Source organism: Mustela nivalis (assembly GCF_964662115.1).
Source record: "Mustela nivalis genome assembly, chromosome: 1".
Classification (NCBI taxonomy): domain Eukaryota; kingdom Metazoa; phylum Chordata; class Mammalia; order Carnivora; family Mustelidae; genus Mustela; species Mustela nivalis.
Window position 1 is genome coordinate 104541869 of NC_139020.1, and position 23160 is coordinate 104565028.

Genomic DNA, 23160 nt, shown 5'->3' on the forward strand with positions numbered 1-23160 from the left:
ATCCAATGGTGGTGATATAAAGATAATTTGATGGGGTGCCTGGGTGGCTCAGTCAGTGGAATGTGTGACTCTTGATCTTGGGGCTGTGGGTTTGAGCCTCATGTTGGGTGTTGAGATCACTTAAAAATAAATTTTTTTTTTTAAAGATTATTTACTTTAGAGACAAAGTGCATGGTGGGGGGAGGGACAGAGGAAGAGGGAGAGAGAAACCTAAGCAAAGTGAGCACTGAACATCAAACCTAACACAGGGCTCGATTTCATGACCCTGAGATCACAACTCAGCTGAAACCAAGAGGTGCCCCCAAAATAAAATCTTAAAACAGAAAAAAGACAAATTAGAAAGTGACTTGTAGGGGTGCCTGGGTGGCTCAGTGGGTTAAGCTGCTGCCTTCGGCTCAGGTCATGATCTCGGGGTCCTGGGATCAAGTCCCGCATCAGGCTCTCTGGGAGCCTGCTTCCCTCTCTCTCTCTCTGCCTGCCTCTCTGTGTACTGTGATCTCTCTCTGTCAAATAAATAAATAAAATCTTAAAAAAAAAAAAAAAGTGATTTGTAGGGATACCTGGCTGGCTCATTTGATGGAGCATGCAACTCTTGAGTTGCTAGGTTGTGAGTTTGAGCCCCATGCTGGGTGTGGAGCCTACTTAAAAATTTAAAAAATTTTAAAAAAGGAAAGTGATTTGTAAACTGTAAAACAGTCTAATTAAAATGATAACTCTTTTGCAAATCAGTGATTTTCCTTTAGAGTAAAATTTTCATAATGACAACCTTTCACATTCAGTCATTCATTCAGCAATAAGTAATAGTGGAGCGTTACTCTGCACTGAACATTAATTTGTGGGGATGTGAAGATCTTGCAAAAAAACCAAAACCCTATCCTTAAAAAGCTTACTAATGGAAAAGAAAACAATTATGATACATTGTTACTGATACTATACTGGAGTGTGAAGAAGGTACCCTGGAATCATTGAAATAGAGCTTAAGTGCCTAGGTAGATAAGGGGAAAATTTTGAGGGAGATGAGACCTAGAGGAAGATGAGTTTGTCCAGAGGGAAAAGGAAGAATATCACTAAGGGAGTACTAAAGGAAGGTAGAAAAGCTATTTGTTTTCAGAAACCACGGATAGTTTGCTTTGGCTAAGTGTGCAGGGCCAGGAAAAAGTAGTAGGAGATATAGTAAAAGAGACACAGGCTCAGATCAGGTTTAGAAGAGCTTTGTTCTCAGAAATTGACTATTTCTCAATGGAGACCACTGTGTGGGAGTGGGAAAGTGGCATAAGTTATCTGGGTTAGGAAGCTCACCATGGAGGCTGGGAGACCAGGAAAAGGGAATAAATGCCTTAACTAGGGTATTAGAAGTGGGGAAGGGCGGAAGAAAGATTTTTTAAGTATAATAGGACTTGAATTTGATCCAAATACCAAGAGGACCTGGTGACTGATTAGAGGTAGTACATGGGTGGGAAAGAATGTAGGATGAATCCTAGATTTCCAGGTTAGGCACTATTCATTGGAAAAGAATACACGGGCACCAACATGTATGGGGGTGAGGTGGAGGACTCCTGAGCTGGGAGAGATGATGTTTCTATCTGGGCATACACATTTTTTTGCGGGGGGGCATACACAATTTGAAATGCCTGTGGGATGATCAGGTGGAGATGTCTTTTAGGTGGTACCTTGTAATGAGTTTGAGAGAGAGGTTTCACTCAGTTGGCATGTAGGCAAGTAATATATATATATATATATATATATATATATATATATATATATATATTAGTAGTCGATTTTTATATATTAGTTTGCTTAGGAGAAAGAAATGAGAAGAGTAGAGAAAGGAGTCATACATGACAAAGTCACAGAACCAAAATGAAGAGTCAGAGAACACTAGATCTGCATTTTCATTCTCGCTATGTTTCCTCCATGAATCTATTTTGCTCTCCGTTGGAGCTTCAGTTCCTCACATACACAATGGGAAGAATGCAGTTTGTTTTATAGGAAATTGTGAAGATTGAGATCACATCGGTCATATATATTAAGTGACCACGTTTTCGTTGGTATGGAGAAAATGTTTTCTTTCTTTTGAGATTATATGTGTGCACATGAACACACCCACACCCACAGTGCACAAGAGTGTCTTTGCCAGGTACGCAGGCACTGTTTCAAGCCCTTTTCACAGGAATTAACCCCTTTAATCTTAATCTTTAATCCAATAGCGTGGAATTTATCATTGTGAGAGTACGGTGGTTAAAAGCTCAGACTGTGCCAAACTGCTTGGTTTCAAATCTTCCCATTTTACAACAGTTATTAAGTAGGTAGGTAGCAAGTACATGGCCGGGGAAGTAGCAGAGTTTGGATTAAAACCCAGGCTATTTGAGTATGTGAATTTGGCTGTGGCTCTAGGACAATTCCTCCTGGTGCCAAAAGTCTTTTGGCTGCACGGCAGGAATTTTGGGATTACTTCTTCCATCATTATTCTGAACTTTCCATGATTGACTTTTGTCCCTCCCAGGTTAGTGGCTGATCTTTTAAGGCAAATTTTCTCGTACGAATTCCTTAGAATGTTTCAGTCCTTTTACCCTAGCATTCAGTTTAATAGGTATTTCACTTTATTTTCAAAGGCTGCATAATTTTTATTTCTTTACGTATTTGTATCATGATTTATTTTGGCAGGACCGAGTCTTTAATTTCGGTATTCTCAACACGCTCCCCACCCCGCCCCGCCCCGTCCCGTCCCGCCCTGCCGCCGCCACCACTGGCCTAGTACTTAGTATGCACTCAATAAATGCCTGTTCAAAGAATGAATGAACTAAAAGAACAGCGGAACAGAGACGCAGAGGGGGGTCGGTCTGGAAGTTCCAAAGTTCGGGAGGGGACAAGGGGGCGGGCAATGACTGTCACATGACGAGGCGGGGCAAATCGTCTGTACTCCCCGGCGCCGAGCGCAGCTCCGCCCTCTGCGCCGGTCACGTGGGGGCGCCGGCTGCGCCTGCGGAGAAGCGGTGGCCGCCGAGCGGGATCTGTGCGGGGAGCCGGAAATGGTTGTGGACTACGTCTGTGCGGCTGCGTGGGGCTCGGCCGCGCGGACTGAAGGAGACTGAAGGTAAAGCCGCCATGTCCGGGCCCGACCCGGCCCCCCCACCCCCTCCCCCCGCATCCGCCGCCATCCGGGCCGGGACCGGCCGCCCTGCGCAGTCGCCCCGGCGCCCTGGCCCCGCGGCCCAAGCTCGGGCCCCGACCCGCCAGGGCCCGATCCCTGGCCCACGTGTGCCCGGCCTGGCCCGGCCTGACTGCTGGGTGGGGGTTGGGGAGCGCGGGGCCGGAATATGCGGTCCCCGTGGGCTGGTAGGGTGCCGGGTTCTCCGGCCGCGAAGTGCCACCTCGGCCTGACCCGAGGGGGCTCCGCGGGCGCAGGCACCGCGGCTCCCGGCCCACCGCCCCCTCCCCCCTTTGCGGCCCGGCCGCCGGGAAGTGACACGTTGTTCTTTGGCACTGGCCGGCGCTGCGCAGGGAGGGCGCAGGGGAGGGAGGCGGCAGCGGCGGGCAGGGAGGAGCCCCCGGCCCCGCCCGCCCTCCGGGCCGACCCTCACTTGCTAGGAACCGGCTCCTCTTCGGCCGCCGCCCGCCTGGCCTTTTACGGCCCGACTCCCGCCCTTCCTGGCCTCCACTTCTGGGCGGCGGCAGGCCTCCGTCTGGCCCCGTGAGGGTACCCCCGCGGCCACCCGCAGCAGGCGTGCCTTGTGTGCCCCTGGGCCTGGCCCCCGAACCGGGTGTCCCCAGGTGGGGGGTGGGGACACCACGGCCGAAGCTGCTAGCTCCGTTTGTGATCCGGGAGCCTGGTGCCAGCGAGACCTGGAATTTCCGGTCTGGTTGGTCTTGGGCCCCGCGGAGCCAGGTTGATACCCCTCACCTCCCAACCCCAGGCCCTCGGATGCCCAGAACCTGTAGGCCGCACCGTGGACTTATTCTTAACCGAGGGGGTGAGTGAGGGGGCTGTTTCAGCAGACCAGGGGGGTGGTTGGAGGTGACGCGGGTTTGACAACGTGTTGGTGGGGACGTAAGATGGATCTTTTCTGCTCCTTCACTCCCTTCACGCCTCTGGGACTCTGTGTGGGACCCAGCCCTTGCTTCATCCCCTCCCCCACTCCCATTTGCTTTAAGCTTGGGTCCCTTCCCCTTTCCGAGCTCCACTCTTTCCTAACAGGTGCTGGGGGGACCCTGATGTGGCACCAAATGAAATGAACAAAGCTCCACAGCCCACAGGCCCCCCACCTGCCCCATCCCCTGGACTCCCACAGGTAATTAGGGAGGAATTAGTAGAGACTGGGATGGGGGTGGGGGCGATCCGGCAGCTGGTCAGGAACAGGTTCCAACCTCTGGATTTTCCCACCCCCATCTGTGTCAGGGCAAAGTGCAGCTTCCTGCTGCCAAATTGAGACAGGGCCCCTGGGCTGTTCTCAGGGGCTGTCATGGGGAAGAGGGGGCATGTGGACTGCTGAAGCTCCTGCCACAGGTCTGCTCCCCTTACTTTACCAGCTTAGGTTTCTGCCCCACCCGGGTTTCCCCTCTTGCTGAACTCTGGTCTCCCCCCTTCAGCCAGCGTTTCCCCCGGGGCAGACAGCACCGGTGGTGTTCAGTACGCCACAAGCGACACAAATGAACACGCCTTCTCAGCCCCGCCAGGTGAGGGGCTGTGGGGAGGGGAGTAGGGGGCCTGGGTGGGAGCCATGGAAAGTTTAGGCCAGTTTTGGGCCTAGGATGGAAACTCTGGAGGCCCTGTACCTGCCCCAATTTCCTGAGAGTTGCTTTGTGTTCTTTCATGCGGCTCTGCACTTTGTGCTGTTGATTACTTATGGTGGGCAGCCCCTTGGGGAGTATGGAATCGGTGGGGGTGGCATTATTAGGGGTCCTGGTGCCTTGAGAATTGGGAGCAGTGCTTTGGGCCCTGCTGCCAACTCCTGTTTTCCTCTTTCCTCCTTTTCCTAGGGGGTTGTGAATGCTCCATTACCCTTCCCTTCTTTCTTTTTGCACTATGGCGAGATAATCACTCCAGCTGGTTCTTGCCTTTCTCTGTTCCCTAAATTCTTCCTCACTAAGTGGGAGCATTCTTGTCCTGCTTCTTCATTTTTTTCTCCCTCATCACCTTGGGGATAATTTTCTTCTTTCCTGTCCCCATGTGCTCTCAGGGAGGATTCAGGTCTCTGCAGGTAATACCCCTTTGCTAATCCTGGACCCTCTCGTGGTCTCACTCTTAATCTCCACCCTAGTCCAGGGCTAGACACAGGGACCGGGTCTTCAGGGTGGGGACACGTCTGCTGTTAAGGTCCTCAGTCTGACGCCGAGTGATGCATGTTAGAGGCTAGATCTTGGCAGAGTGCATATCTGGGAACTGGGAGACTGCTGCATGTTAGTGGTTAGCTCCTCTCTACCTTAGGGTGGAGTAATGCATGCTGGGGAGTATGTTGCCCAAAAGGGCTTTACTTAGGCATGATGCATCTGGGTATTAGGGAGCCTTTGCAGAGGGGTAGCCTGGTAGAGGTGACATGAGAATGCACGGCAGTGAGGGAGTAAATATTCATGGAGTGCGAAGCGCATACCTGAATGTGGAGGTTACATGTGAGTACCAGGGGCCACTTAACCATCAGTTGGTCAGGTGAATTAGGATTGGCCCTTGTGCTCCAGAGCCCCCAGTACTTCTCCCCAGATGAGAGACATTGTGGAGTGGCCATTTTGCTGTCCCATTTCCTCCCTTCCCAACACCAACTGCCTTCCTCCCTCTTGACAGCACTTCTACCCCAGCCGGGCCCAGCCCCCAAGCAGTGCAGCCACCCGAGTGCAGAGTGCAGCCCCCGCCCGCCCTGGCCCAGCTGCCCATGTCTACCCTGCTGGATCCCAAGTAATGATGATCCCTTCCCAGATCTCCTACTCAGCCTCCCAAGGGGCCTACTACATCCCTGGACAGGTGAGGTTGGTGGCTTGGGGGCTGGAAGCCTCGGAACCTTAAACCCCAATCCTCCTCTCCCCTACCCTGACCTCCAGTCCCGTTTCTTCTGCAGTGGTGGGACTTTCTTCTCATCATTGCCCACAGTGTCTTGTCCTGTCATGCCTTGCATTCTCTTTGTAGTCTGATACGGTACTCATAGCTCCCTCAACTCCTCTCCCCTCCTTCTCCCTCTTCCCCACCAGGGGCGTTCCACATATGTTGTCCCGACACAGCAGTATCCTGTACAGCCAGGAGCCCCAAGCTTCTATCCGGGTGCGAGCCCTACAGAGTTTGGGACTTACGGTAAGCAGAGGAAGGAGTCCGATGGGAGTGAGTCCCAGGGAGCATCTAAACTCACCCACGAATTCCTAGACTCTTCCTAGGCTCATTCCTCGGTCTAAAAACGATAGGGTTAGTAGGTAGTAGGGATCGGTGCTTAATGTGAAACTGCTGTTGGGTGGAGGGGTGGGGAGGCAGGGAGCATTTTATCCTGTTGGAGTCTTCCCTATGTCCAAGGCACAAGTTTGAGGGTCTCGTAGTAAGCATTCCCTGTGACACTTGTTCCATGGTTGGTGGGAGCCCATGTAACGTGGATTTGGGAGGTTTTGTAGCTGTTTTTCATTTGTGTTCTAGGGAAGGATTAGTCTGTTCTTTATGGCAGTGGTTTCCAAAATTTTTTGATCATCTATCAGGAAAAATTTTGAGTATGTACCTCTAATACATGTATGTTTTTGTTTGTTTATACACATGCATCATTTAAACAACACACTTAATGTTGCTTGTTAAAAACAAGTGGAGATTATGGATGAGATTAAAGAACACATCCCATTTTGGAGACCATTGCTTTAAGGAATTAATTTTTCCACATCCTGGGCCTGGTTCATAATGTTACTCTTTGTTTCCTTGCCCCTTAGTAAAGGGCTGGAGACTGGAACTGAACTCAGGTTGAGTGGAACAGGGTTGGCAAATCTGTCTTTCTCAATCCCAGCCAAAGACCTGATTCTGTTTCAGGTTAAGTTGTTGCTGCTCCCTCAGAATACATGCGTGTGTGTTGCTGGGGGTTGGGGGCATACATAATACCTTATAGGGTAGAAGTGAAATAAAAGTTCTGGTAGTAGTAGCTGGTATGTGGTGGGGAAGGAGTGCCTGTCTACGCGAGGTGTGTGTATGTCAGTGTCAGGAATTCTTATAAACGCAGTTCAGACTGGTTCCCCAGCTTTGATAGACACCTAATTCCCTTGGGGAGGTGGGTGGGGCAGGGCAAGGGGCCGGCTGTGGGTGATGAGAGGTTCTGGGGATGGGAGGCGTTCAAGCAGGCGTTTGTATATGGCTGGGCCCTGACGCTGCCGCCATTCTTCATTTCTGTGTTTCTCCCCCTCCCCCAAGCTGGCGCCTACTACCCAGCCCAGGGTGTGCAGCAGTTTCCCACTGGTGTCGCCCCCGCCCCAGTTTTGATGAACCAGCCACCCCAGATTGCTCCCAAGAGGGAGCGGAAGACCGTGAGTAGCAGCAAGGGGCTCTGGGAATCTGGGAGAGGGAGAATCAAGGTCAGGAACATTGTGGGTCAGGGAGCAGAAAGTTGAGGAAGGAGATCTTCAGCTGGGAGTGGTTAGAGAATGGAGATCTCTGAAGTGCTTAGTTTCTTTGTAAGGACTAAGACTTCAATGTAGAAGTGGCTCATGGGAGGACTGAAGAGGCTCCTGCGGGGGTTCCTGAGAGACCCAGGTTCTGGGGGTCCATAAGATCTATGTTTGGTTTTATGTTTCTGGTGGCTTGTCCTGGAAATCGTTTGTTTTCTGTGGCCCCACCCCCCACCTCCCAGTCCTGGAAGCTCTTGAGGCCTCCGCCTCTGCTCAATCCTCAAGCCCTGGGCGTGGTGCCCAGAATAGGGTGCCAGGGCTGGGGAAGCCGCTGAGTCACCCTAGCTCCACCCACTGGATCTGGGCCCTGCCCCCAGAGATCAGGCAGACTAGCCACAAGTGAGCTGTATGGGTGCTAGATGGGGGTCCTGGGCCACATGGTGTGCAGCCAGTGACTTGGGGACTGCTGGTGGGGCAGGGCTGATGGAGGGAGGGGCATTGTGATGTACGGGGCTGCTCTGTGAGGTCAAGGGTCTCTTAGGGGTGGGGGGCCAGGGTAGGGAGTACAAGATGAGCTGGATGGGTTGACAGTAGAACTCATGGGGTTTCTGGCACCCACCCACCTGCTTCCCAGTGGGGGGTGGGGGGTTGGCCTGGAGTCTTAGGAGTGGGGCAGGGTGGAGAGGTGGGCTCCTCCTGTTTCCCACTCATCCCGGAGCTTTCTTTCCCCAGATCCGAATTCGAGATCCAAACCAAGGAGGGAAGGATATCACAGAGGAGATCATGTCTGGGGCCCGCACCGCCTCCACACCCACCCCTCCCCAGGTATTGTCTGATCTTTGCGTGAGGCCCTGGCTAGGATGGCTGTTCTGACTTGGGTTGCCAAGTCCTTTGATCTTTTCTTTCAACTAAGGGATTTCTTTCCCTGTTTTCCTGGATTTTTAGGCAGAGTTAAAGTAGCAATGGCTCTAGTAGAGAAGGGTTGTGGGCCTCTTCAGGGCAAATTTGGTAACCCTTTGTGTCCTGCAGACGGGAGGCGGTCTGGAGCCTCAAGCTAATGGGGAGACACCCCAGGTTGCTGTTGTTGTCCGGCCAGGTAAGTGAGCAGGTAGGGCAGAGCTTTTATGGGGACAAGGAGGGTGACAATTTCACATGTTGAGGAGGTGGAGTAACTTGACCTGGGTGCCAGAGAAGAATGGGTAGTGGGATTTTGCAAATGGCCTAGATGTTGGGTGAGAGGGGAAAAGGCTAAGGTGGGATAAGATTGCAGGGGTGGGTGTTAGGCTGGGAATGTCTTGGCTGGGAGGAGGGGGGACAACAACATCAGTGAAGGCCTGCCTTTAATGACTCGTCTTCTTTCCTGTGGTGTAGATGATCGGTCCCAGGGAGCAATCATTGGGAGCCGGCCGGGCCTGCCTGGCCCAGAACACAGCCCTTCAGAATCCCAGCCTTCGTCACCTTGTCCGACCCCATCACCACCCCCAATCTTGGAACCGGGGTCTGAGCCTAATATCACAGTCCTCTCTGTTCCTGGGGACACTGTGACAACAGGGATGATCCAGATGTCTGTAGAAGAATCCACCCCTCTGCCCCGTGAACCTGGGGAGCCATATTGCCTCTCTCCAGAACCTACTCCCCTCGCTGAACCCATACTGGAAGTAGAAGTGACACTTAGCAAACCGATTCCAGAGTCTGAGTTCTCTTCCAGTCCTCTCCAGGTTTCCACCCCCTCTGCATCTCACAAAGAGGAAATTCTTCCTGAACCAAATGGCATGGTCCCATCTGAGGATCTGGAACCAGAGGTGGAGTCGAGCCCAGAGCTTGCTCCTCTCCCTCCCCAAGCTTGTCCCTCTGAATCCCCCGTGCCCATTGCTCCAACTGCCCAACCTGAGGAACTGCTCAACGGAGCCCCCTCGCCACCAGCTGTGGACTTAAGCCCAGTCAGTGAGCCAGAGGAGCAGGTCAAGGAGGTTCCCGCATCAGTGGCTTCCCCCACCGTCCTCTCTGCCATTCCGGCTATGGCTCCTCCAGCTACTTCCCCAGCTCAGGAGGAGGAAATGGAGGAAGAGGAGGAAGAGGAGGAAGAAGGAGAAGCAGGAGACGCTGAGGGTCAGAAGGGAGGAGAGGAACTTCTTCCCCCGGAGAGCACCCCTGTTGCAGCCCACCTGTCGCAGAATTTGGAGGCAGCAGCCACCACCCAAGGTAAGGTGTGGCTGGATGGTGGAGATGGGGCGGGCTGGAAAGCGTGGGTTTTTTTTTTCTTTATTTGTGCCCACCGTGTCTGGGTCATAGAAGCCCTTGATGGAACCTAAAAGATAAAATTCCAAGATTAAGGAATTTTAAGACTGAAGTGGGTGTGATGGAAAGAGGAAATACTGTAGAGTAGTTGCTTTTTTCTTTTTTAATTTCCCCAGGGATTAGGGGTACTTCGTAATTTACTCGTATTTTGTTACCCACCCCCCCAAACAGTGGCAGTGTCTGTGCCAAAGAGGAGACGGAAAATTAAGGAGCTCAATAAGAAGGAGGCTGTAGGCGACATTTTGGATGCCTTCAAGGAGGTAAGGGAGCCAGAAAGTAAGGGAGGAGAGAGGACGGAGTTTGGGTATGAACACTAGTCATACTGCAACCAAAATGGAATATCCTATGTTTACAGGTGAGCCCAGGAGTACCAGAAGTGGAGAATCAGCCTCCTGTGGGCACCAGTTCTGGTCCGGAGCCTGAGGGCAGTAGTGCACCCCCGAGGCCCGAGGAAGCAGACGAGACCTGGGACTCAAAGGAAGACAAAATTCACAATGCAGAGAACATCCAGCCTGGGGAACAGAAGTATGAGTATAAGTCAGGTATGCTGGGGCGCCTGGGTGGCTCAGTTTGTTAAGCATCTATCTTGGGCTCAGGTCATGATCCCAGGGTTTGAGATTGAGCCCTATATGGGCTCCCTGCTAAGTGGGGAGCCTGCTTCTTCCTCTCCCACTGCCCCTCCCCCCCACTCATGCTTTTTCTCTCTCTCTCTCTCTGCTCACTTGCACGTGTGCACGTGCGCACACTCTCTCAAATAAGTAAATAAACCTTAAAAAAAAAAAAGTCTGGTATCCTGAAAGAAAGGTTCAGAAGGGTTGGGTGCTGTTGCCAGGGCCCTGAGAGACAAAGGTATGATTGGTTCATCTCGTCTTCTTCGTAGATCAGTGGAAGCCTCTAAATCTGGAGGAGAAAAAGCGCTACGACCGTGAGTTCCTCCTTGGCTTTCAGTTCATCTTTGCCAGCATGCAGAAGCCAGAGGGATTGCCCCATATCAGCGATGTGGTGTTGGATAAGGTTGGTAGGCTTGAGGGGGAGGGTCTGTTTGGGCTGGCTGGCTGGCTGGCTGGCTGGCTGGGGGAGGGGCCTGCGGTCTCAAAGAGTAGTCAGGAGCCATAGCCTCTTTCTCACGCCTTCCCTATCCCCTTTGCAGGCCAATAAAACACCACTGCGGCCACTGGACCCTACTAGACTTCAAGGCATAAATTGTGGTCCAGACTTCACTCCTTCCTTTGCCAACCTTGGCCGACCAGCCCTCAGCAACCGTGGGCCCCCGAGGGGTGGTCCAGGTGGGGAGCTGCCCCGAGGGCCGGTGAGTGGGATTGGCTAGAGGGACAGATGGTCAAGGGGGGTGAGGGGATGGCTCCCTTGTCCTGCTGAGGGGAGGGGGCATCTGCCCTGGTACTGTGTAATAGCACTGTAACTAACGGGTTCTGCTGACTTGCTCTGTGTCTTCACTCGTCCTTACCCCTTGCTTAGCAGGCTGGTCTGGGACCCCGGCGCTCTCAGCAGGGCCCCCGAAAGGAACCCCGCAAGATCATTGCCACAGTGTTAATGACTGAAGATATAAAGTTGAACAAAGCAGAGAAAGCCTGGAAACCCAGCAGCAAGCGGACAGCCGCTGATAAGGATCGAGGGGAAGAGGATGCTGATGGCAGCAAAACCCAGGTACTGACCAGTGCTGCTTTTGCTGTTTCTTCTCTTAAGCTCTGCTCTCTGAGCCAGCTCTGCCCTCTTTGTTTCTGTCATTCTTACCACTGGTGGCTACTTGAGTCCCATACCACCCTCTCTCATCTCTCCCACTCTCCCACCGACCTCTTCTGAGAACCTCACTGGATTCTGTGTCTTTTCTGTTCCCTCTCCCAGGACCTGTTCCGCAGGGTGCGCTCCATCCTGAATAAGCTGACACCCCAGATGTTCCAGCAGCTGATGAAGCAGGTGACGCAGCTGGCCATTGACACTGAGGAACGCCTCAAAGGGGTCATTGACCTTATCTTCGAGAAGGCCATTTCAGAGCCCAACTTCTCCGTGGCCTATGCCAACATGTGCCGCTGCCTCATGGCGGTTAGTTTCCACTGTTACTAACTCTTGTGGTCTAGTCTCCTCCTTCTTTTCCTAAGACTTCTTGAGTTCAGCTTCTTGGTTCTCTTCCAGCCTGTGCTGTTGATGGCAGGCAGGAGGTGGCAGAGTGGGGGCCAAGGGTCTTCCTGGGTTAGGTAGCTAAAGACTCTGGGAGGGTCTGCCTGCTTGGGACCCATCTACATGTGATGTTCTCTGACGTACAGCTGAAAGTGCCCACTACAGAAAAGCCAACAGTGACTGTGAACTTCCGAAAACTGTTACTGAATCGATGTCAGAAAGAGTTTGAAAAAGACAAAGATGATGATGAAGTTTTTGAGAAGAAGCAAAAGGAGATGGATGAAGCTGCCACGGTGAGGAATGCACCAAGTGCTCTGCCCGCCTCTTGCTGCTCTGCTACGTGCTGGGGTGGAGGGTAAAAGGGGGCTGGGGGCGATGGTATTTTGGGGGCTTTTCTGCCTTAAGGCAGGAATGCTTGCTGCTAGGGTTGGGAATCCAGATAGTGGAGGAGAGAAGGGTTTTAATCCAATGTCTGGGTACCTCTCATGGATTTCTGTCCTATAACTGGCAGGCAGAGGAACGGGGACGCCTGAAGGAAGAGTTGGAAGAGGCTCGAGACATAGCCCGGCGGCGCTCGCTAGGGAATATTAAATTTATTGGCGAGTTGTTTAAGCTGAAGATGTTAACAGAGGCGATAATGCATGACTGTGTGGTCAAGTTACTTAAGAACCATGACGAAGAGTCCCTTGAATGCCTTTGTCGTTTGCTCACTACCATTGGCAAAGATTTGGACTTTGAAAAAGCCAAGGTAGGGGTCCTGGGATGTGGAGTAGGACGGCCGAAGTGCCTGGGGTCTGCTGTTGGCTCACCAGCTCCTTGCTGGGCTGCTGTGTAGCCTGCCAAACCCCAGTGATGGAGCTGAGGGTCTGAGGAGGGGCCGGGCCTGTGGCCAGGGGGAGATATTACTGGTTCCTGACCTGATCCCTTGGTCTCTTCTAGCCCCGAATGGATCAGTATTTCAACCAGATGGAAAAAATCATTAAGGAAAAGAAGACTTCATCCCGAATCCGCTTTATGCTGCAAGACGTGCTGGATCTGCGACGGGTGTGTGTCCTTTCCTTCCCACTGCCGGTCTGCTTTCTGTACACGGTGCCCCGGTTCCCGACATTGCTTCAGCTGGCCCTCTGATACGGTGACCTTGTGACTGGTCTTCTGTTCCTGCAGAGCAATTGGGTGCCACGCCGTGGGGACCAGGGTCCCAAGACTATTGACCAGATTCACAAGGAAGCTGAGATGGAGGAGCACTGGGAACATGTAAAAGTGCAACAGCTGATGGCCAAGGGCAGCGACAAGCGTCGGGGTGGCCCTCCAGGCCCACCCATTAGTGAGTTTGAGGCTCAGATTAAGGAGGGGGCAGAGTGAGGGGTTATGCTTTCCACTGATGACTTCTTGTTAGTGCCACGTGTCTGGGCCACTGAGACCACATGATGGAACTGAGGATCTGAGGAAGGGGGGCTGGGGGCGGCCCCAGGTGATAGGGTGCTAGGAGGTACTCATTATTGCAAATGCTCTTCTCTTTGTCCCAGGCCGTGGCCTCCCACTTGTGGATGATGGTGGCTGGAACACAGTCCCCATCAGCAAGGGCAGCCGCCCTATAGACACCTCACGACTCACCAAGATCACAAAGGTAGGGGGGTGTATTGGAGAGGGTGATGGTGGCCGTGGGACGGTAAAGAGGGATCAGACAGGCACTGAGCCTAGGTTTGGATCTTGGTGTCCTCACTCTTTGAAGTTGGAAAGGTGGCCACTGAATTTTTCCTCTTGGACTGTTAGCTTGCTAGAGACAGGACTGCCAGCTCAAGGGGGTGTATTCACGTTTGAGCCAGTGGTCAGCAAACTCAGAGTGCAAATCCGGCCCATTTCTTGCTTCTCTATATTCCACAGCTAATAGGTGGCTTCTCGATATTCCACAGCTAATAGGTGGGTTTTTAACGGTTGAAAAGAATAAAGTAGATGATATTATGTATTATGAAGTTACACAGAATGTCAATTTCAGTGTCCTTTGTTTTATTAGAACACAACCATAATCATTCTCCTTAAGTATTATCTGTGACCACCTTTGTGCTATAGTGGCTGAGTGGAATAGTTGAAATAGGAACTATATGGCCTGCAGAGCCTAAGGTATTTACTATTTGGCCTTTTACAGGAAAAGTTTGCCAGGCTCTTGGTCTAGGCTGTTTGCTACTGTGTAGCAGTGGGCTTTGGCCAGATCAGATTCATGACTTCTCCATTCCATTTCCTTCCTCAGCCTGGCTCCATTGATTCTAACAACCAGCTCTTTGCACCTGGAGGACGATTGAGCTGGGGCAAGGGCAGCAGTGGGGGCTCAGGAGCCAAGCCCTCCGATGCAGGTATGGAGGCCACTGTAGGGAGTTGGGTGACTGTTAAATCCTCTTTCTTGAGGGCAGAGCCTTGGTTGTAGGGGAGGCTTTTGGTATAGTGTGGTTAGGTAATAACAGGAGGTCTGTGCTTGGGACTAGGGACTGAAAGAACTGTTCGTGTGGGGAGTAGGACCAGATGTCCTAAAGTGCGAGTAGGAGATAGAGTGGAAGAAAGTAGGAAGAGAGTTTGATCTGGGCTTTCTGCCTCCCCAGCATCAGAAGCTGCTCGTCCAGCTACTAGTACCTTGAACCGCTTCTCAGCCCTTCAACAAGCAGTACCTACAGAAAGCACAGATGGCAGACGTGTGGTACAGAGGTGAGGTTTCCTGGGTGTCTTTTTTTTCATGCGGGGCGTACCGTCATTGGTCTTCGGTGGTTGCCATAGGAATTCTCACACCTGTAATGCTCAGCACCCCTAGCTAAATTCGGGCACATTCCTGCTGCTAGGAACTAGGCCCGATGGTAGCTATATGAGAGGGGGCTTAGCCTAGGCAGTACAAGTGAGAGGTGACATGCCTGTTTTTTTCTCCAGGAGTAGCTTGAGTCGGGAAAGAGGTGAGAAAGCTGGGGACCGGGGAGACCGCCTAGAGCGGAGTGAACGGGGAGGTGACCGTGGGGACCGGCTCGATCGCTCTCGGACACCTGCCACCAAGCGGAGCTTTAGCAAGGAAGTGGAGGAGCGGAGTAGAGAGCGGCCCTCCCAGCCTGAGGGACTGCGCAAGGCAGCTAGCCTGACAGAGGATCGGGACCGCGGGCGCGATGCCGGTAAGGGGCTGGGAGAGGAAGGGAAAGGCGTGGGTTTTGGACTAGCCAGTCTCCAATCTTCAGAGCTCCAGGCCTTTTTTGCTAGGAAAATTAGAACTAAAGAGTCTCCATGGGGCACCTGGGTGACTCATTTGGTTAAGTGTCTTGCCTTGGGCTTAGGTCATGATCCCAGGCTCCAGGGATCCAGCCCATGACAGGCTCCCTGCTCAGTAGGGAGTCTGCTTCTCTTTCTCGTTCTGCCCCTCCTCTGTTTTTGTGCTCTTTTTCTCACTTTTTCTCTCTCGAATAAATAAAGTCTTAAAAAGAAGAACTAAGGGTTCTCCAATCTGTTCTTCCCCCTGCAGTGAAGCGAGAAGCCACCCTGCCCCCGGTGAGCCCCCCAAAGGCTGCGCTTTCCGAGGAAGAGCTGGAGAAGAAATCCAAGGCCATCATTGAGGAATACCTCCATCTCAATGACATGAAGGTGGGCAGTAGGTGGGGTCTGAGTGACAGCAGAGCGGGTGGGACATGTGCTGGCAGGCATGGAGCATGGGGCCGGGAGCAGACTGTGACTGCCCTCTCCCTCCTTCCTGCACCCCCGCAGGAGGCAGTGCAGTGCGTACAGGAGCTGGCCTCCCCCTCCCTGCTCTTCATCTTTGTGCGGCATGGCATTGAGTCAACACTGGAGCGCAGCACCATCGCTCGGGAGCATATGGGGCGGCTGCTGCACCAGCTGCTCTTTGCCGGGCACCTCTCCACTGCTCAGTACTACCAAGGGTATGCCTTCTGAGGGCCTTCTACTTTGACATACCCACAGACTTCCCGCCTCTGTAGGACCCATGCAGCCTTGGATAAGAGTGGTTCCTCAGCCAGCCTGGTCAGCGTTACTTCCGGCAGGGGTAGGGTGTACTGTGCAAGGACAGAGTGTGCTATAGCTTGAGATAATTGCCCTATGTTTAGGAAGTGTTCTCAAGGGGCCCCACAGTTGATCTTTTAACAATGCCATGTTGCCCCAGAAGTTGAGTTGGGCCCCGGCTTGCCTTTGCTAGAAGGCCCTGGCCTTTTTTTTTTTTTAAAGATCCATTTTTATTTGAGAGAGAGAGGAGAAAGAGAGGGGGAAGGTGGGAGGAGGGGCAGAGCGAGAGGGAGAGAATCCTCAGGCAGAGTCCCCTCTGAGTGTAGAGCCTGCCACAGTGCTCCGCTCCAGAACCCCAAGATATGACCTGAGCTAAAATCAGGGAATTGGACACTCAATTGACCCCTAGAATGGGTACCCCTAGAATGCCCTGACTTTGAATTCCATTTGCAGGCTGTATGAAATCTTAGAATTGGCTGAAGACATGGAAATTGACATCCCCCATGTATGGCTCTACCTAGCAGAACTCGTAACGCCCATTCTGCAGGAAGGTGGGATACCTATGGGGGAGCTCTTCAGGTAAGCCCTCTTTAGTGGGATTCAGGGGAGGTAAAGACAAGAAAGTTGGGGAAGGAGGCATATATGGCAGGTTCAATGCCTGGGTTTAGGGAGGGATGGGGTAGTGTACTGAGAGAGCTTTGGAGGCTATCCACACTCACTGTATTTTTCTTTCTCTTTAGGGAGATTACAAAACCTCTGAGACCCCTGGGCAAAGCTGCTTCCCTATTGCTGGAGATTCTGGGGCTTCTGTGTAAAAGCATGGTAAGTGAGAGCCTTTGGGGGACCTGTTGAAACTTCTCTTCCTGCCGCGTGGTTTTGGCCAGTTGCTGTGACCCTGATGCCTTATGGTCCTTTGGTGGGACAGGATTAATGGTGATGGTAGTGCTGTATTGGGTACTGGGAAGAGGAAATGTTGAGGCTGGCACTCTCAGACCAGTTCCTGTCATGAGTTCTGGGCAAGACTAGAGGAGACTGGCAATCTAAGACCCTAAGTCCCTGATTGATTGAGTCATTCATTCAACTAGCATTTAAAAAAATTTATTTTATTTTATTTTATTTTTTTAAAAAGACTATTTATTTATTTATTTATTTGTCAGAGAGAGAGAGAGCGAGAGCGAGCACAGGCAGACAGAGTGGAAGGCAGAGTCAGAGGGAGAAGCAGGCTCCCTGCGGAACAAGGAGCCCGATGTGGGACTCGATCCCAGGACGCTGGGATCATAACCTGAGCCGAAGGCAGCTGCTTAACCAACTGAGCCACCCAGGCGTCCCTTTTATTTTTTTTTTTTTAAAAGATTTTATTTATTTGACAGATCACAAGTAGGCAGAGAAGCAGGCAGAGAGAGAGAGAGAGGGGAAGCAGGCTCCCTGCTGAGCAGAGAGCCGGATACGGGACTCGGTCCCAGGACCCTGAGATCATGACCTGAGCCGAAGGCAGAGGCTTAACCCACTGAGCCACCCAGGCGCCCTAGCATTTTTTTTTTTTTTTTAAACATTTACCAACCACATACTAGACAATAGAATGGAGTGTCTTGAGTATTGTGAGGTTGCAAAGGAGTGTCTCTTTGGTGATGTTCATGACGGAAAGCTTTCCCAGAAGGGTCCTGGAAACTGCTTTGTGAAAGTTGGTGGTGACAAGCAAATGTCATGGAGAGATGGAGAGACAGGAAAGGCAAGTGGGTAGGGCACTTCGTGGTTGCCAGAGCTGGGAAGAGCACTTTGAAGAGTTTAGCTGCCCCTGGGGCCTGGACAGATGAGACTTGAATGGAAAGGAATTGTTCTTTCAGCATCTTATTTATCCTTTTAGGTAGAAACCTGTATTCGGGTAGTTTGTGTTTTCAAAAAAGAGAGGCATATTGAACTATGTGTATTTCATTGAATCTTGGTACAGCATGTTGTAGGACATGTTATTGCTACACTGTTAAAACACTTAAGGTGGTTCGTTTAAATGTAATGTATCAACTGTGAGACCATTCAGTGGCATTAGGTTTAGCATCTTTAAAATTCAAACTATGATTGTCTTACTAAGGGCTGATGTCCTCATTCTGAATATGTTTTGTTACAAACAGTAATACGTCCAGAATCTTTTGTCCCCTCTCAAAATGGGCTCAGACTGTTTATGTGGGGATTGTAGGGGATATATCTGCTTCTCAAATTTTCTGGACCTGGTAACCAAAAAGGCATATTTGTTAGAAGTTGTCCTCTCCTGTGAGCATTTGATTTGCTTGGAATAATGAAAAACTAAGCTGTTTTAGAAAAAGAAGCATAGAGGAGTGCGGAAGGCTCAAATGAGGTTTTTGGATTTGGTTGTTTATACCTTTGTCAGTAAAGGTAATTCTATGAAAGCTGACTGACCTCTTCTGTAGAGGTTCTTAGGCTACCCCCCCCCCCACCGGGTTCTTAGCACTGGGGTAGATGATTTATGTCTTTGGGTGGACATATTATTTGGCTGATGTCTTTGTCCAGTACTCACCTGTAGGCATGGAGAGACTGTGCCTGTTTGGTACCTCTGTAACATCCTGAGCACCTAGTGGGCACCTGTTGGTCTTTCAGTAAATATTTGTTGGGTGACATTTGTGGAGCTAGGTGTTTGAGGGAGAGAAGGTTGTTGAATTGGTCTTTCATTTTTCCAGGGTCCCAAAAAGGTGGGGACGCTGTGGCGAGAGGCTGGACTCAGTTGGAAGGAATTTCTACCTGAAGGCCAGGATGTCAGTGCATTTGTCGCTGAACAGGTTTGTGCCTGGAGTTCGGCTAATTCTAGCATTTGGGACTGGCCATTCTTCTTCCTTTTCCCTCAGCACACTCACATGGTGTACTTACCTCCTGACTGTGGGTCTTTTTGTAGAAGGTGGAGTATACCTTGGGGGAGGAGTCAGAAGCTCCTGGCCAAAGGATGCTGTCTTCCGAGGAGCTGAGCAGGCAGCTGGAGAAGCTGCTAAAGGAGGGCAGCAGTAACCAGCGGGTGTTTGACTGGATAGAGGTAGGTTTCTCCTGGGAGAAATTGGAGGGAGGAATAAAGGAGAGGAGTTCTTGGTGTGTGGGTAGAGAATTTATGGACCATTTGTTTCTCTTCTGCACAGGCCAACCTGAGTGAGCAGCAGATAGCATCCAACACACTAGTTCGAGCCCTCATGACAACTGTCTGCTATTCTGCAATTATCTGTAAGAAGAACCAGGGAGATGGTGGGGCAAGGGTGGGCCTAGCAGACAAATGGTGGGAGGGAGGTTTTTGTGTTTACCTCCTAGTTGTGGACCAGGCTGAGGGTGCATTAGTCCACTTAAAATCTTGTCTTCTTCCCTGTAGTTGAGACGCCGCTCCGAGTGGATGTCGCGGTGCTGAAAGCGCGAGCGAAACTGCTCCAGAAATACCTGTGTGATGAGCAAAAGGAGCTGCAGGCGCTCTACGCCCTCCAGGCCCTTGTAGTGACCCTAGAACAGCCTGCCAGTAAGAGCCAGGCTGCAGGGCGTGGGGATGGGGCTGCTGCCAGAGTGGGGGGAGTCATGGAAAGGGTCTCAACCCAAGAAAGGGGGGTGGTCCCTGGAGAGCAAAATGCCCTGATAGTTGATTTCTTCCCCCTGCACGGGTTTGTTTCCTTGCCTACAAATGGAAGGTGTTAAGACTCAGCTTTGAAGGCTAATGGACTGCCATTTTTTGCTTAGCCAACTTTTATTTTTTTTTGTTAAGATTTTATTTATTTATTTGACAGAGAGAAATCACAAGTAGGCAGAGAGGCAGGCAGAGAGAGAGAGGAGGAAGCAGGCTCCCTGCTGAGCAGAGAGCCCGATGCGGGACTCAATCCCAGGACCCTGAGATCATGACCTGAGCCGAAGGCAGCGGCTTAACCACTGAGCCACCCAGGCGCCCTTAGCCAGCTTTTAGATGCTAGGAGCATGTAGGTGAGAAGTGATTACGATTTCTAAGGACCAAGTACTCTTGAGGCCTGGTGGGGGGCAGAGAGGCTTTTCTTTCCTTGCCTCATTTAATTCGCACAACCATCATCCCCTTTTCCATATTGGGAGACTGAGATTTAGGTTAACATGCCTGAGAGTGTGCATTCGGCAAATAGGTATGTGCCAAGGTACTGGGACTTAGGCAGTAATTAAGTCAAGCTCAGTTCTTGTGTAGGCATGGAGTCTTAGCAGTGGTGAGGAGTGTCGGAAGATGGGTCCTGCGGGGTGCTCTCCCGGGACACCTAGTGTAAGGGATAATGAGTAGGAACTGACAAACCAGCCCAGTGACAAATGGGAGGGGGAGACTTGAAATGAAGGAATTGTGTGTAAAGGAAGGCCATGAAGCAGAAAGGACTTGACATAGCAGTAGTTGTGTGTGAGGTGAGATGGGGCTGGAGAGATGGACATGGGCCAGGTCCTGCAGGGCTGTCTAAGCCATGGGACAAATTTTGCCTTCAGCCTAAGGCTGGGAAAAAGGTTTGTGGGATTTTAAGTTTTTAGATCATCCTGGCCATTAGTAAGTAGGAAGAGTGGTTTGGTATAGGGTGAATGTGAACATGGCAAGAGCAGTGAATTAGGAGCAGGTTGTGTTTTGGTGGCTGGAACTTACTGGTAGCAGGGGAGCTGGGAGTTGTGTGGTTACAGTTAAAACATAACACTGACGTGGCAGGAGAGGTCATAAGAGCGAGGAAGTTACAGGACTTCCAGGATGCTCTTTTTAGCAGGTGAGGGGATGGTGTGGTACCATTCACCTGGGGAATTAGGAACTTTGGATAATGAGTTTGCAGTCCATGGGTGGAGATGATCAGAGATGTCAGGTAGACAGCTGGGTATGGGAATTCATTTGGAAAGGAAGAGGTCAGGGTTGGTGGCCAGTCACCAGAGGATATGGGATTGCCTGAGGGAGAGTGGTGAGAGCCTGGGATAGAATGTTGAGGAAGTGGAGGACCCCCAGGTAGGGATTAGAGGAGGACAGGGCCCTATGAACAAAGTAATTTTAGGAGAGGGAAGTGGTCTGTAATATTAGGTGCTACTTGAGAGTTCCATAGACGCAGACCTGAACATTTAGGGCGTTTGGAGTGTTAAAACATGGAGGCCCTTCTGGCATAAACAGTATTTGGTAGAAGAGGGGGCAGTCTGGATTGAAAACGACTGAGTAATACCTGACTGAGACAAGAAGAAAGGAAAATAGCAAGTGTAGACAGAATTAGTTAATCTCGTCTAAAGACAGAAATCTCTTGTTTGATTGTAAGAGATAGTGGTTGTAAAGGAGGCCTTTTGTGTTTAGATGGGAGAAACTTGGGCTCAGAAATAAAGGACAGGGTGGATAAGTGGGTAGGTCCTCAGGGTGGGTGTGCATGGAATTTAGAACACAAGTTTGGGATAAGTGCTCTGCTGCTGTAGGATGGGTCTGGGGAGCAGTGTTGTGGATTTGAGGCTGTGTGTACCCTGAGGAACATCCTGGCTTGCAGCTTCTCATAGATGGCTGTAAGCATTTCATCTAGGCCTGGATTCCAGATCCAAGGCTTTTTGTATTCAGAAGAAAACATGTTTGCTTCTTGGGCTCCCTCTGCTTTCGGAAAGTTTGGCAGTGCAGTGTGGGGTTACGGAATTGTTGTGTTCAGTGCTTCTAGGACAAGTGCTTGGGAAGGCTTAACTAGTAGCTCAGGATGTGTGGAGAAAGAGAGTCAGAGAGCAAGGGGTGCTGGAGTTGAGCCTAAAGAAATTCGGTAGGAAGGGAACAAGAGAGGACGTTCCTGGCAAAGGATGCAACACATGTAAAAATCTCAAGGCCAGAGAGGATTTGTATGTTCAGGATATGAGTGGAATATAAGAGGGAATTGGGATCTGAGTTTACCAGCATCTATAATGGGGACCAGTGAACATTCCAGGTTATAAAGCCTTGACTTTGGTGAGTGATATATCTGGGACTTAATGTCATTCCTAAATTGAGGAGTACCAATTCTGTGTATAGTTTTTCCTCATTAAATATATCATGAGTGAAGCTGCTGAGGTGAAGCTTGGGTAGGTTTGTAAGGTTTTGCTGTGACTCATTACCGTGCACCTTCTCTTAGAACGTGAGAATAACATCTTGTTACAGACCCACCTAGTCACTCTGGGATGGTCAGACACAATTATCAGGATGGCAGGGCAGGCCCGTTGTTTTAACCGCGGAACTTTGGAGTGGAGTGGGGTGGCTGTGGGCAGCACTCCTTTTAATTGCTCTCGTCCTGCCTGTTTGCAGACCTGCTTCGGATGTTCTTTGACACGCTGTATGATGAGGATGTGGTGAAAGAGGATGCCTTCTACAGCTGGGAGAGTAGCAAGGACCCTGCTGAGCAACAGGGCAAGGGCGTGGCCCTTAAATCTGTCACAGCCTTCTTCAAGTGGCTTCGTGAGGCAGAGGAGGAGGAGTCTGACCACAACTGAGGGCGGGTGGGGCCGGGGACTTGGAGCCCCATGGACACTCGGATGGCCTGGCCAGCCGCCCGGACTGCAGGGGGGGCAGCAGCAGCGGCGGTGGCAATGGGTGCCTGTAGTGCGATGTGTCTGAGCTAATAAAATGGCTGAAGAGGCAGGATGGCGTGGGGCTGCCTGGGGCCCCCCCTCCAGGATGCTGCCAGGTGTCCCTCTCCTCCCCCTGGGGCACAGAGATATATTATATATAAAGTCTTGAAATTTGGTGTGTCTTGGTGGGGGGGCACCACCGCCTGCCCCTGGGGTCCTTTTTTATTTTCTGAAAATCACTCATGGGACTGCCGTCCTCGCTGCTGGGGGCATATGCCCCAGCCCCTGCACCACCCCTGCTGCTGCCTGGGCAGGGGGAAGGGGGGGGCACGGTGCCTGTAATTATTAAACATGAATTCAATTAAGCTCACTGCCTCCCTGCTTTATGGCCTGCTCCCTCTGGAGAAGGGGTATGGATAGGTGGGCAGCCTCCTTTCCAGAGCTGGCGCTATAGCACGGTTCCCGGCAACCTGGCACCCCTCTTTTCTTTTCCCCTGTCCATGATTGTGGGGGGCTGTCGGAGGGTCACTGTCCGGGAGGGTTGGACCCTTGAAACGGACATGGTTGGGGCGCCCTGTTGGTTAGTGGAGGAGAGACAAAGAGCTGTGGGGTGCTTCCAGAACGCAATTGCTAGACTTACTGTCCTAGAAGGCTGTGATACAGGCCCCTGGGTAT

General features: G+C 51.4%; 1 protein-coding gene across 23 annotated transcripts; it reads left to right on the forward strand.

Moving 5' to 3' along the window:
- Positions 1 to 2887: 2887 nt before the first annotated feature.
- EIF4G1 (eukaryotic translation initiation factor 4 gamma 1) lies at positions 2888 to 22850 on the forward strand. 23 transcript variants are annotated; one of them, XM_082693237.1, is made up of 34 exons: positions 2936 to 3094; positions 3915 to 3971; positions 4196 to 4289; positions 4588 to 4674; positions 5178 to 5198; positions 5777 to 5953; positions 6178 to 6277; positions 7361 to 7473; positions 8287 to 8379; positions 8584 to 8650; positions 8926 to 9756; positions 10024 to 10112; positions 10208 to 10394; positions 10733 to 10866; positions 11003 to 11161; positions 11329 to 11517; positions 11716 to 11913; positions 12135 to 12281; positions 12500 to 12736; positions 12928 to 13032; positions 13153 to 13312; positions 13515 to 13615; positions 14237 to 14339; positions 14583 to 14685; positions 14902 to 15134; positions 15479 to 15597; positions 15718 to 15890; positions 16423 to 16548; positions 16710 to 16791; positions 18660 to 18758; positions 18872 to 19006; positions 19107 to 19188; positions 19331 to 19471; positions 22223 to 22850. In XM_082693237.1, the coding sequence occupies exons 3-34, from the start codon at positions 4230 to 4232 to the stop codon at positions 22405 to 22407; spliced, it is 4836 nt and encodes a 1611-aa protein (XP_082549363.1). In that variant the 5' UTR covers positions 2936 to 3094; positions 3915 to 3971; positions 4196 to 4229; the 3' UTR covers positions 22408 to 22850. The 23 variants fall into 23 exon arrangements, with proteins under 23 accessions (XP_082549366.1, XP_082549380.1, XP_082549382.1 ...); XM_082693253.1 differs by having other exon boundaries at positions 11332 to 11517; XM_082693242.1 differs by having other exon boundaries at positions 2941 to 3094; positions 4528 to 4674.
- The last annotated feature ends 310 nt before the right edge of the window (positions 22851 to 23160 follow it).

Coding starts and splice junctions, on each gene's coding strand:
- EIF4G1 (XM_082693237.1), top strand. CDS start 4,230: ATGAACAAAGCTCCACAGCCCACAGGCCCCCCACCTGCCCCATCCCCT. Junction 12,282..12,499: donor AGATGGATGAAGCTGCCACG/GTGAGGAATGCA, acceptor TATAACTGGCAG/GCAGAGGAACGGGGACGCCT. Junction 19,472..22,222: donor GACCCTAGAACAGCCTGCCA/GTAAGAGCCAGG, acceptor GCCTGTTTGCAG/ACCTGCTTCGGATGTTCTTT.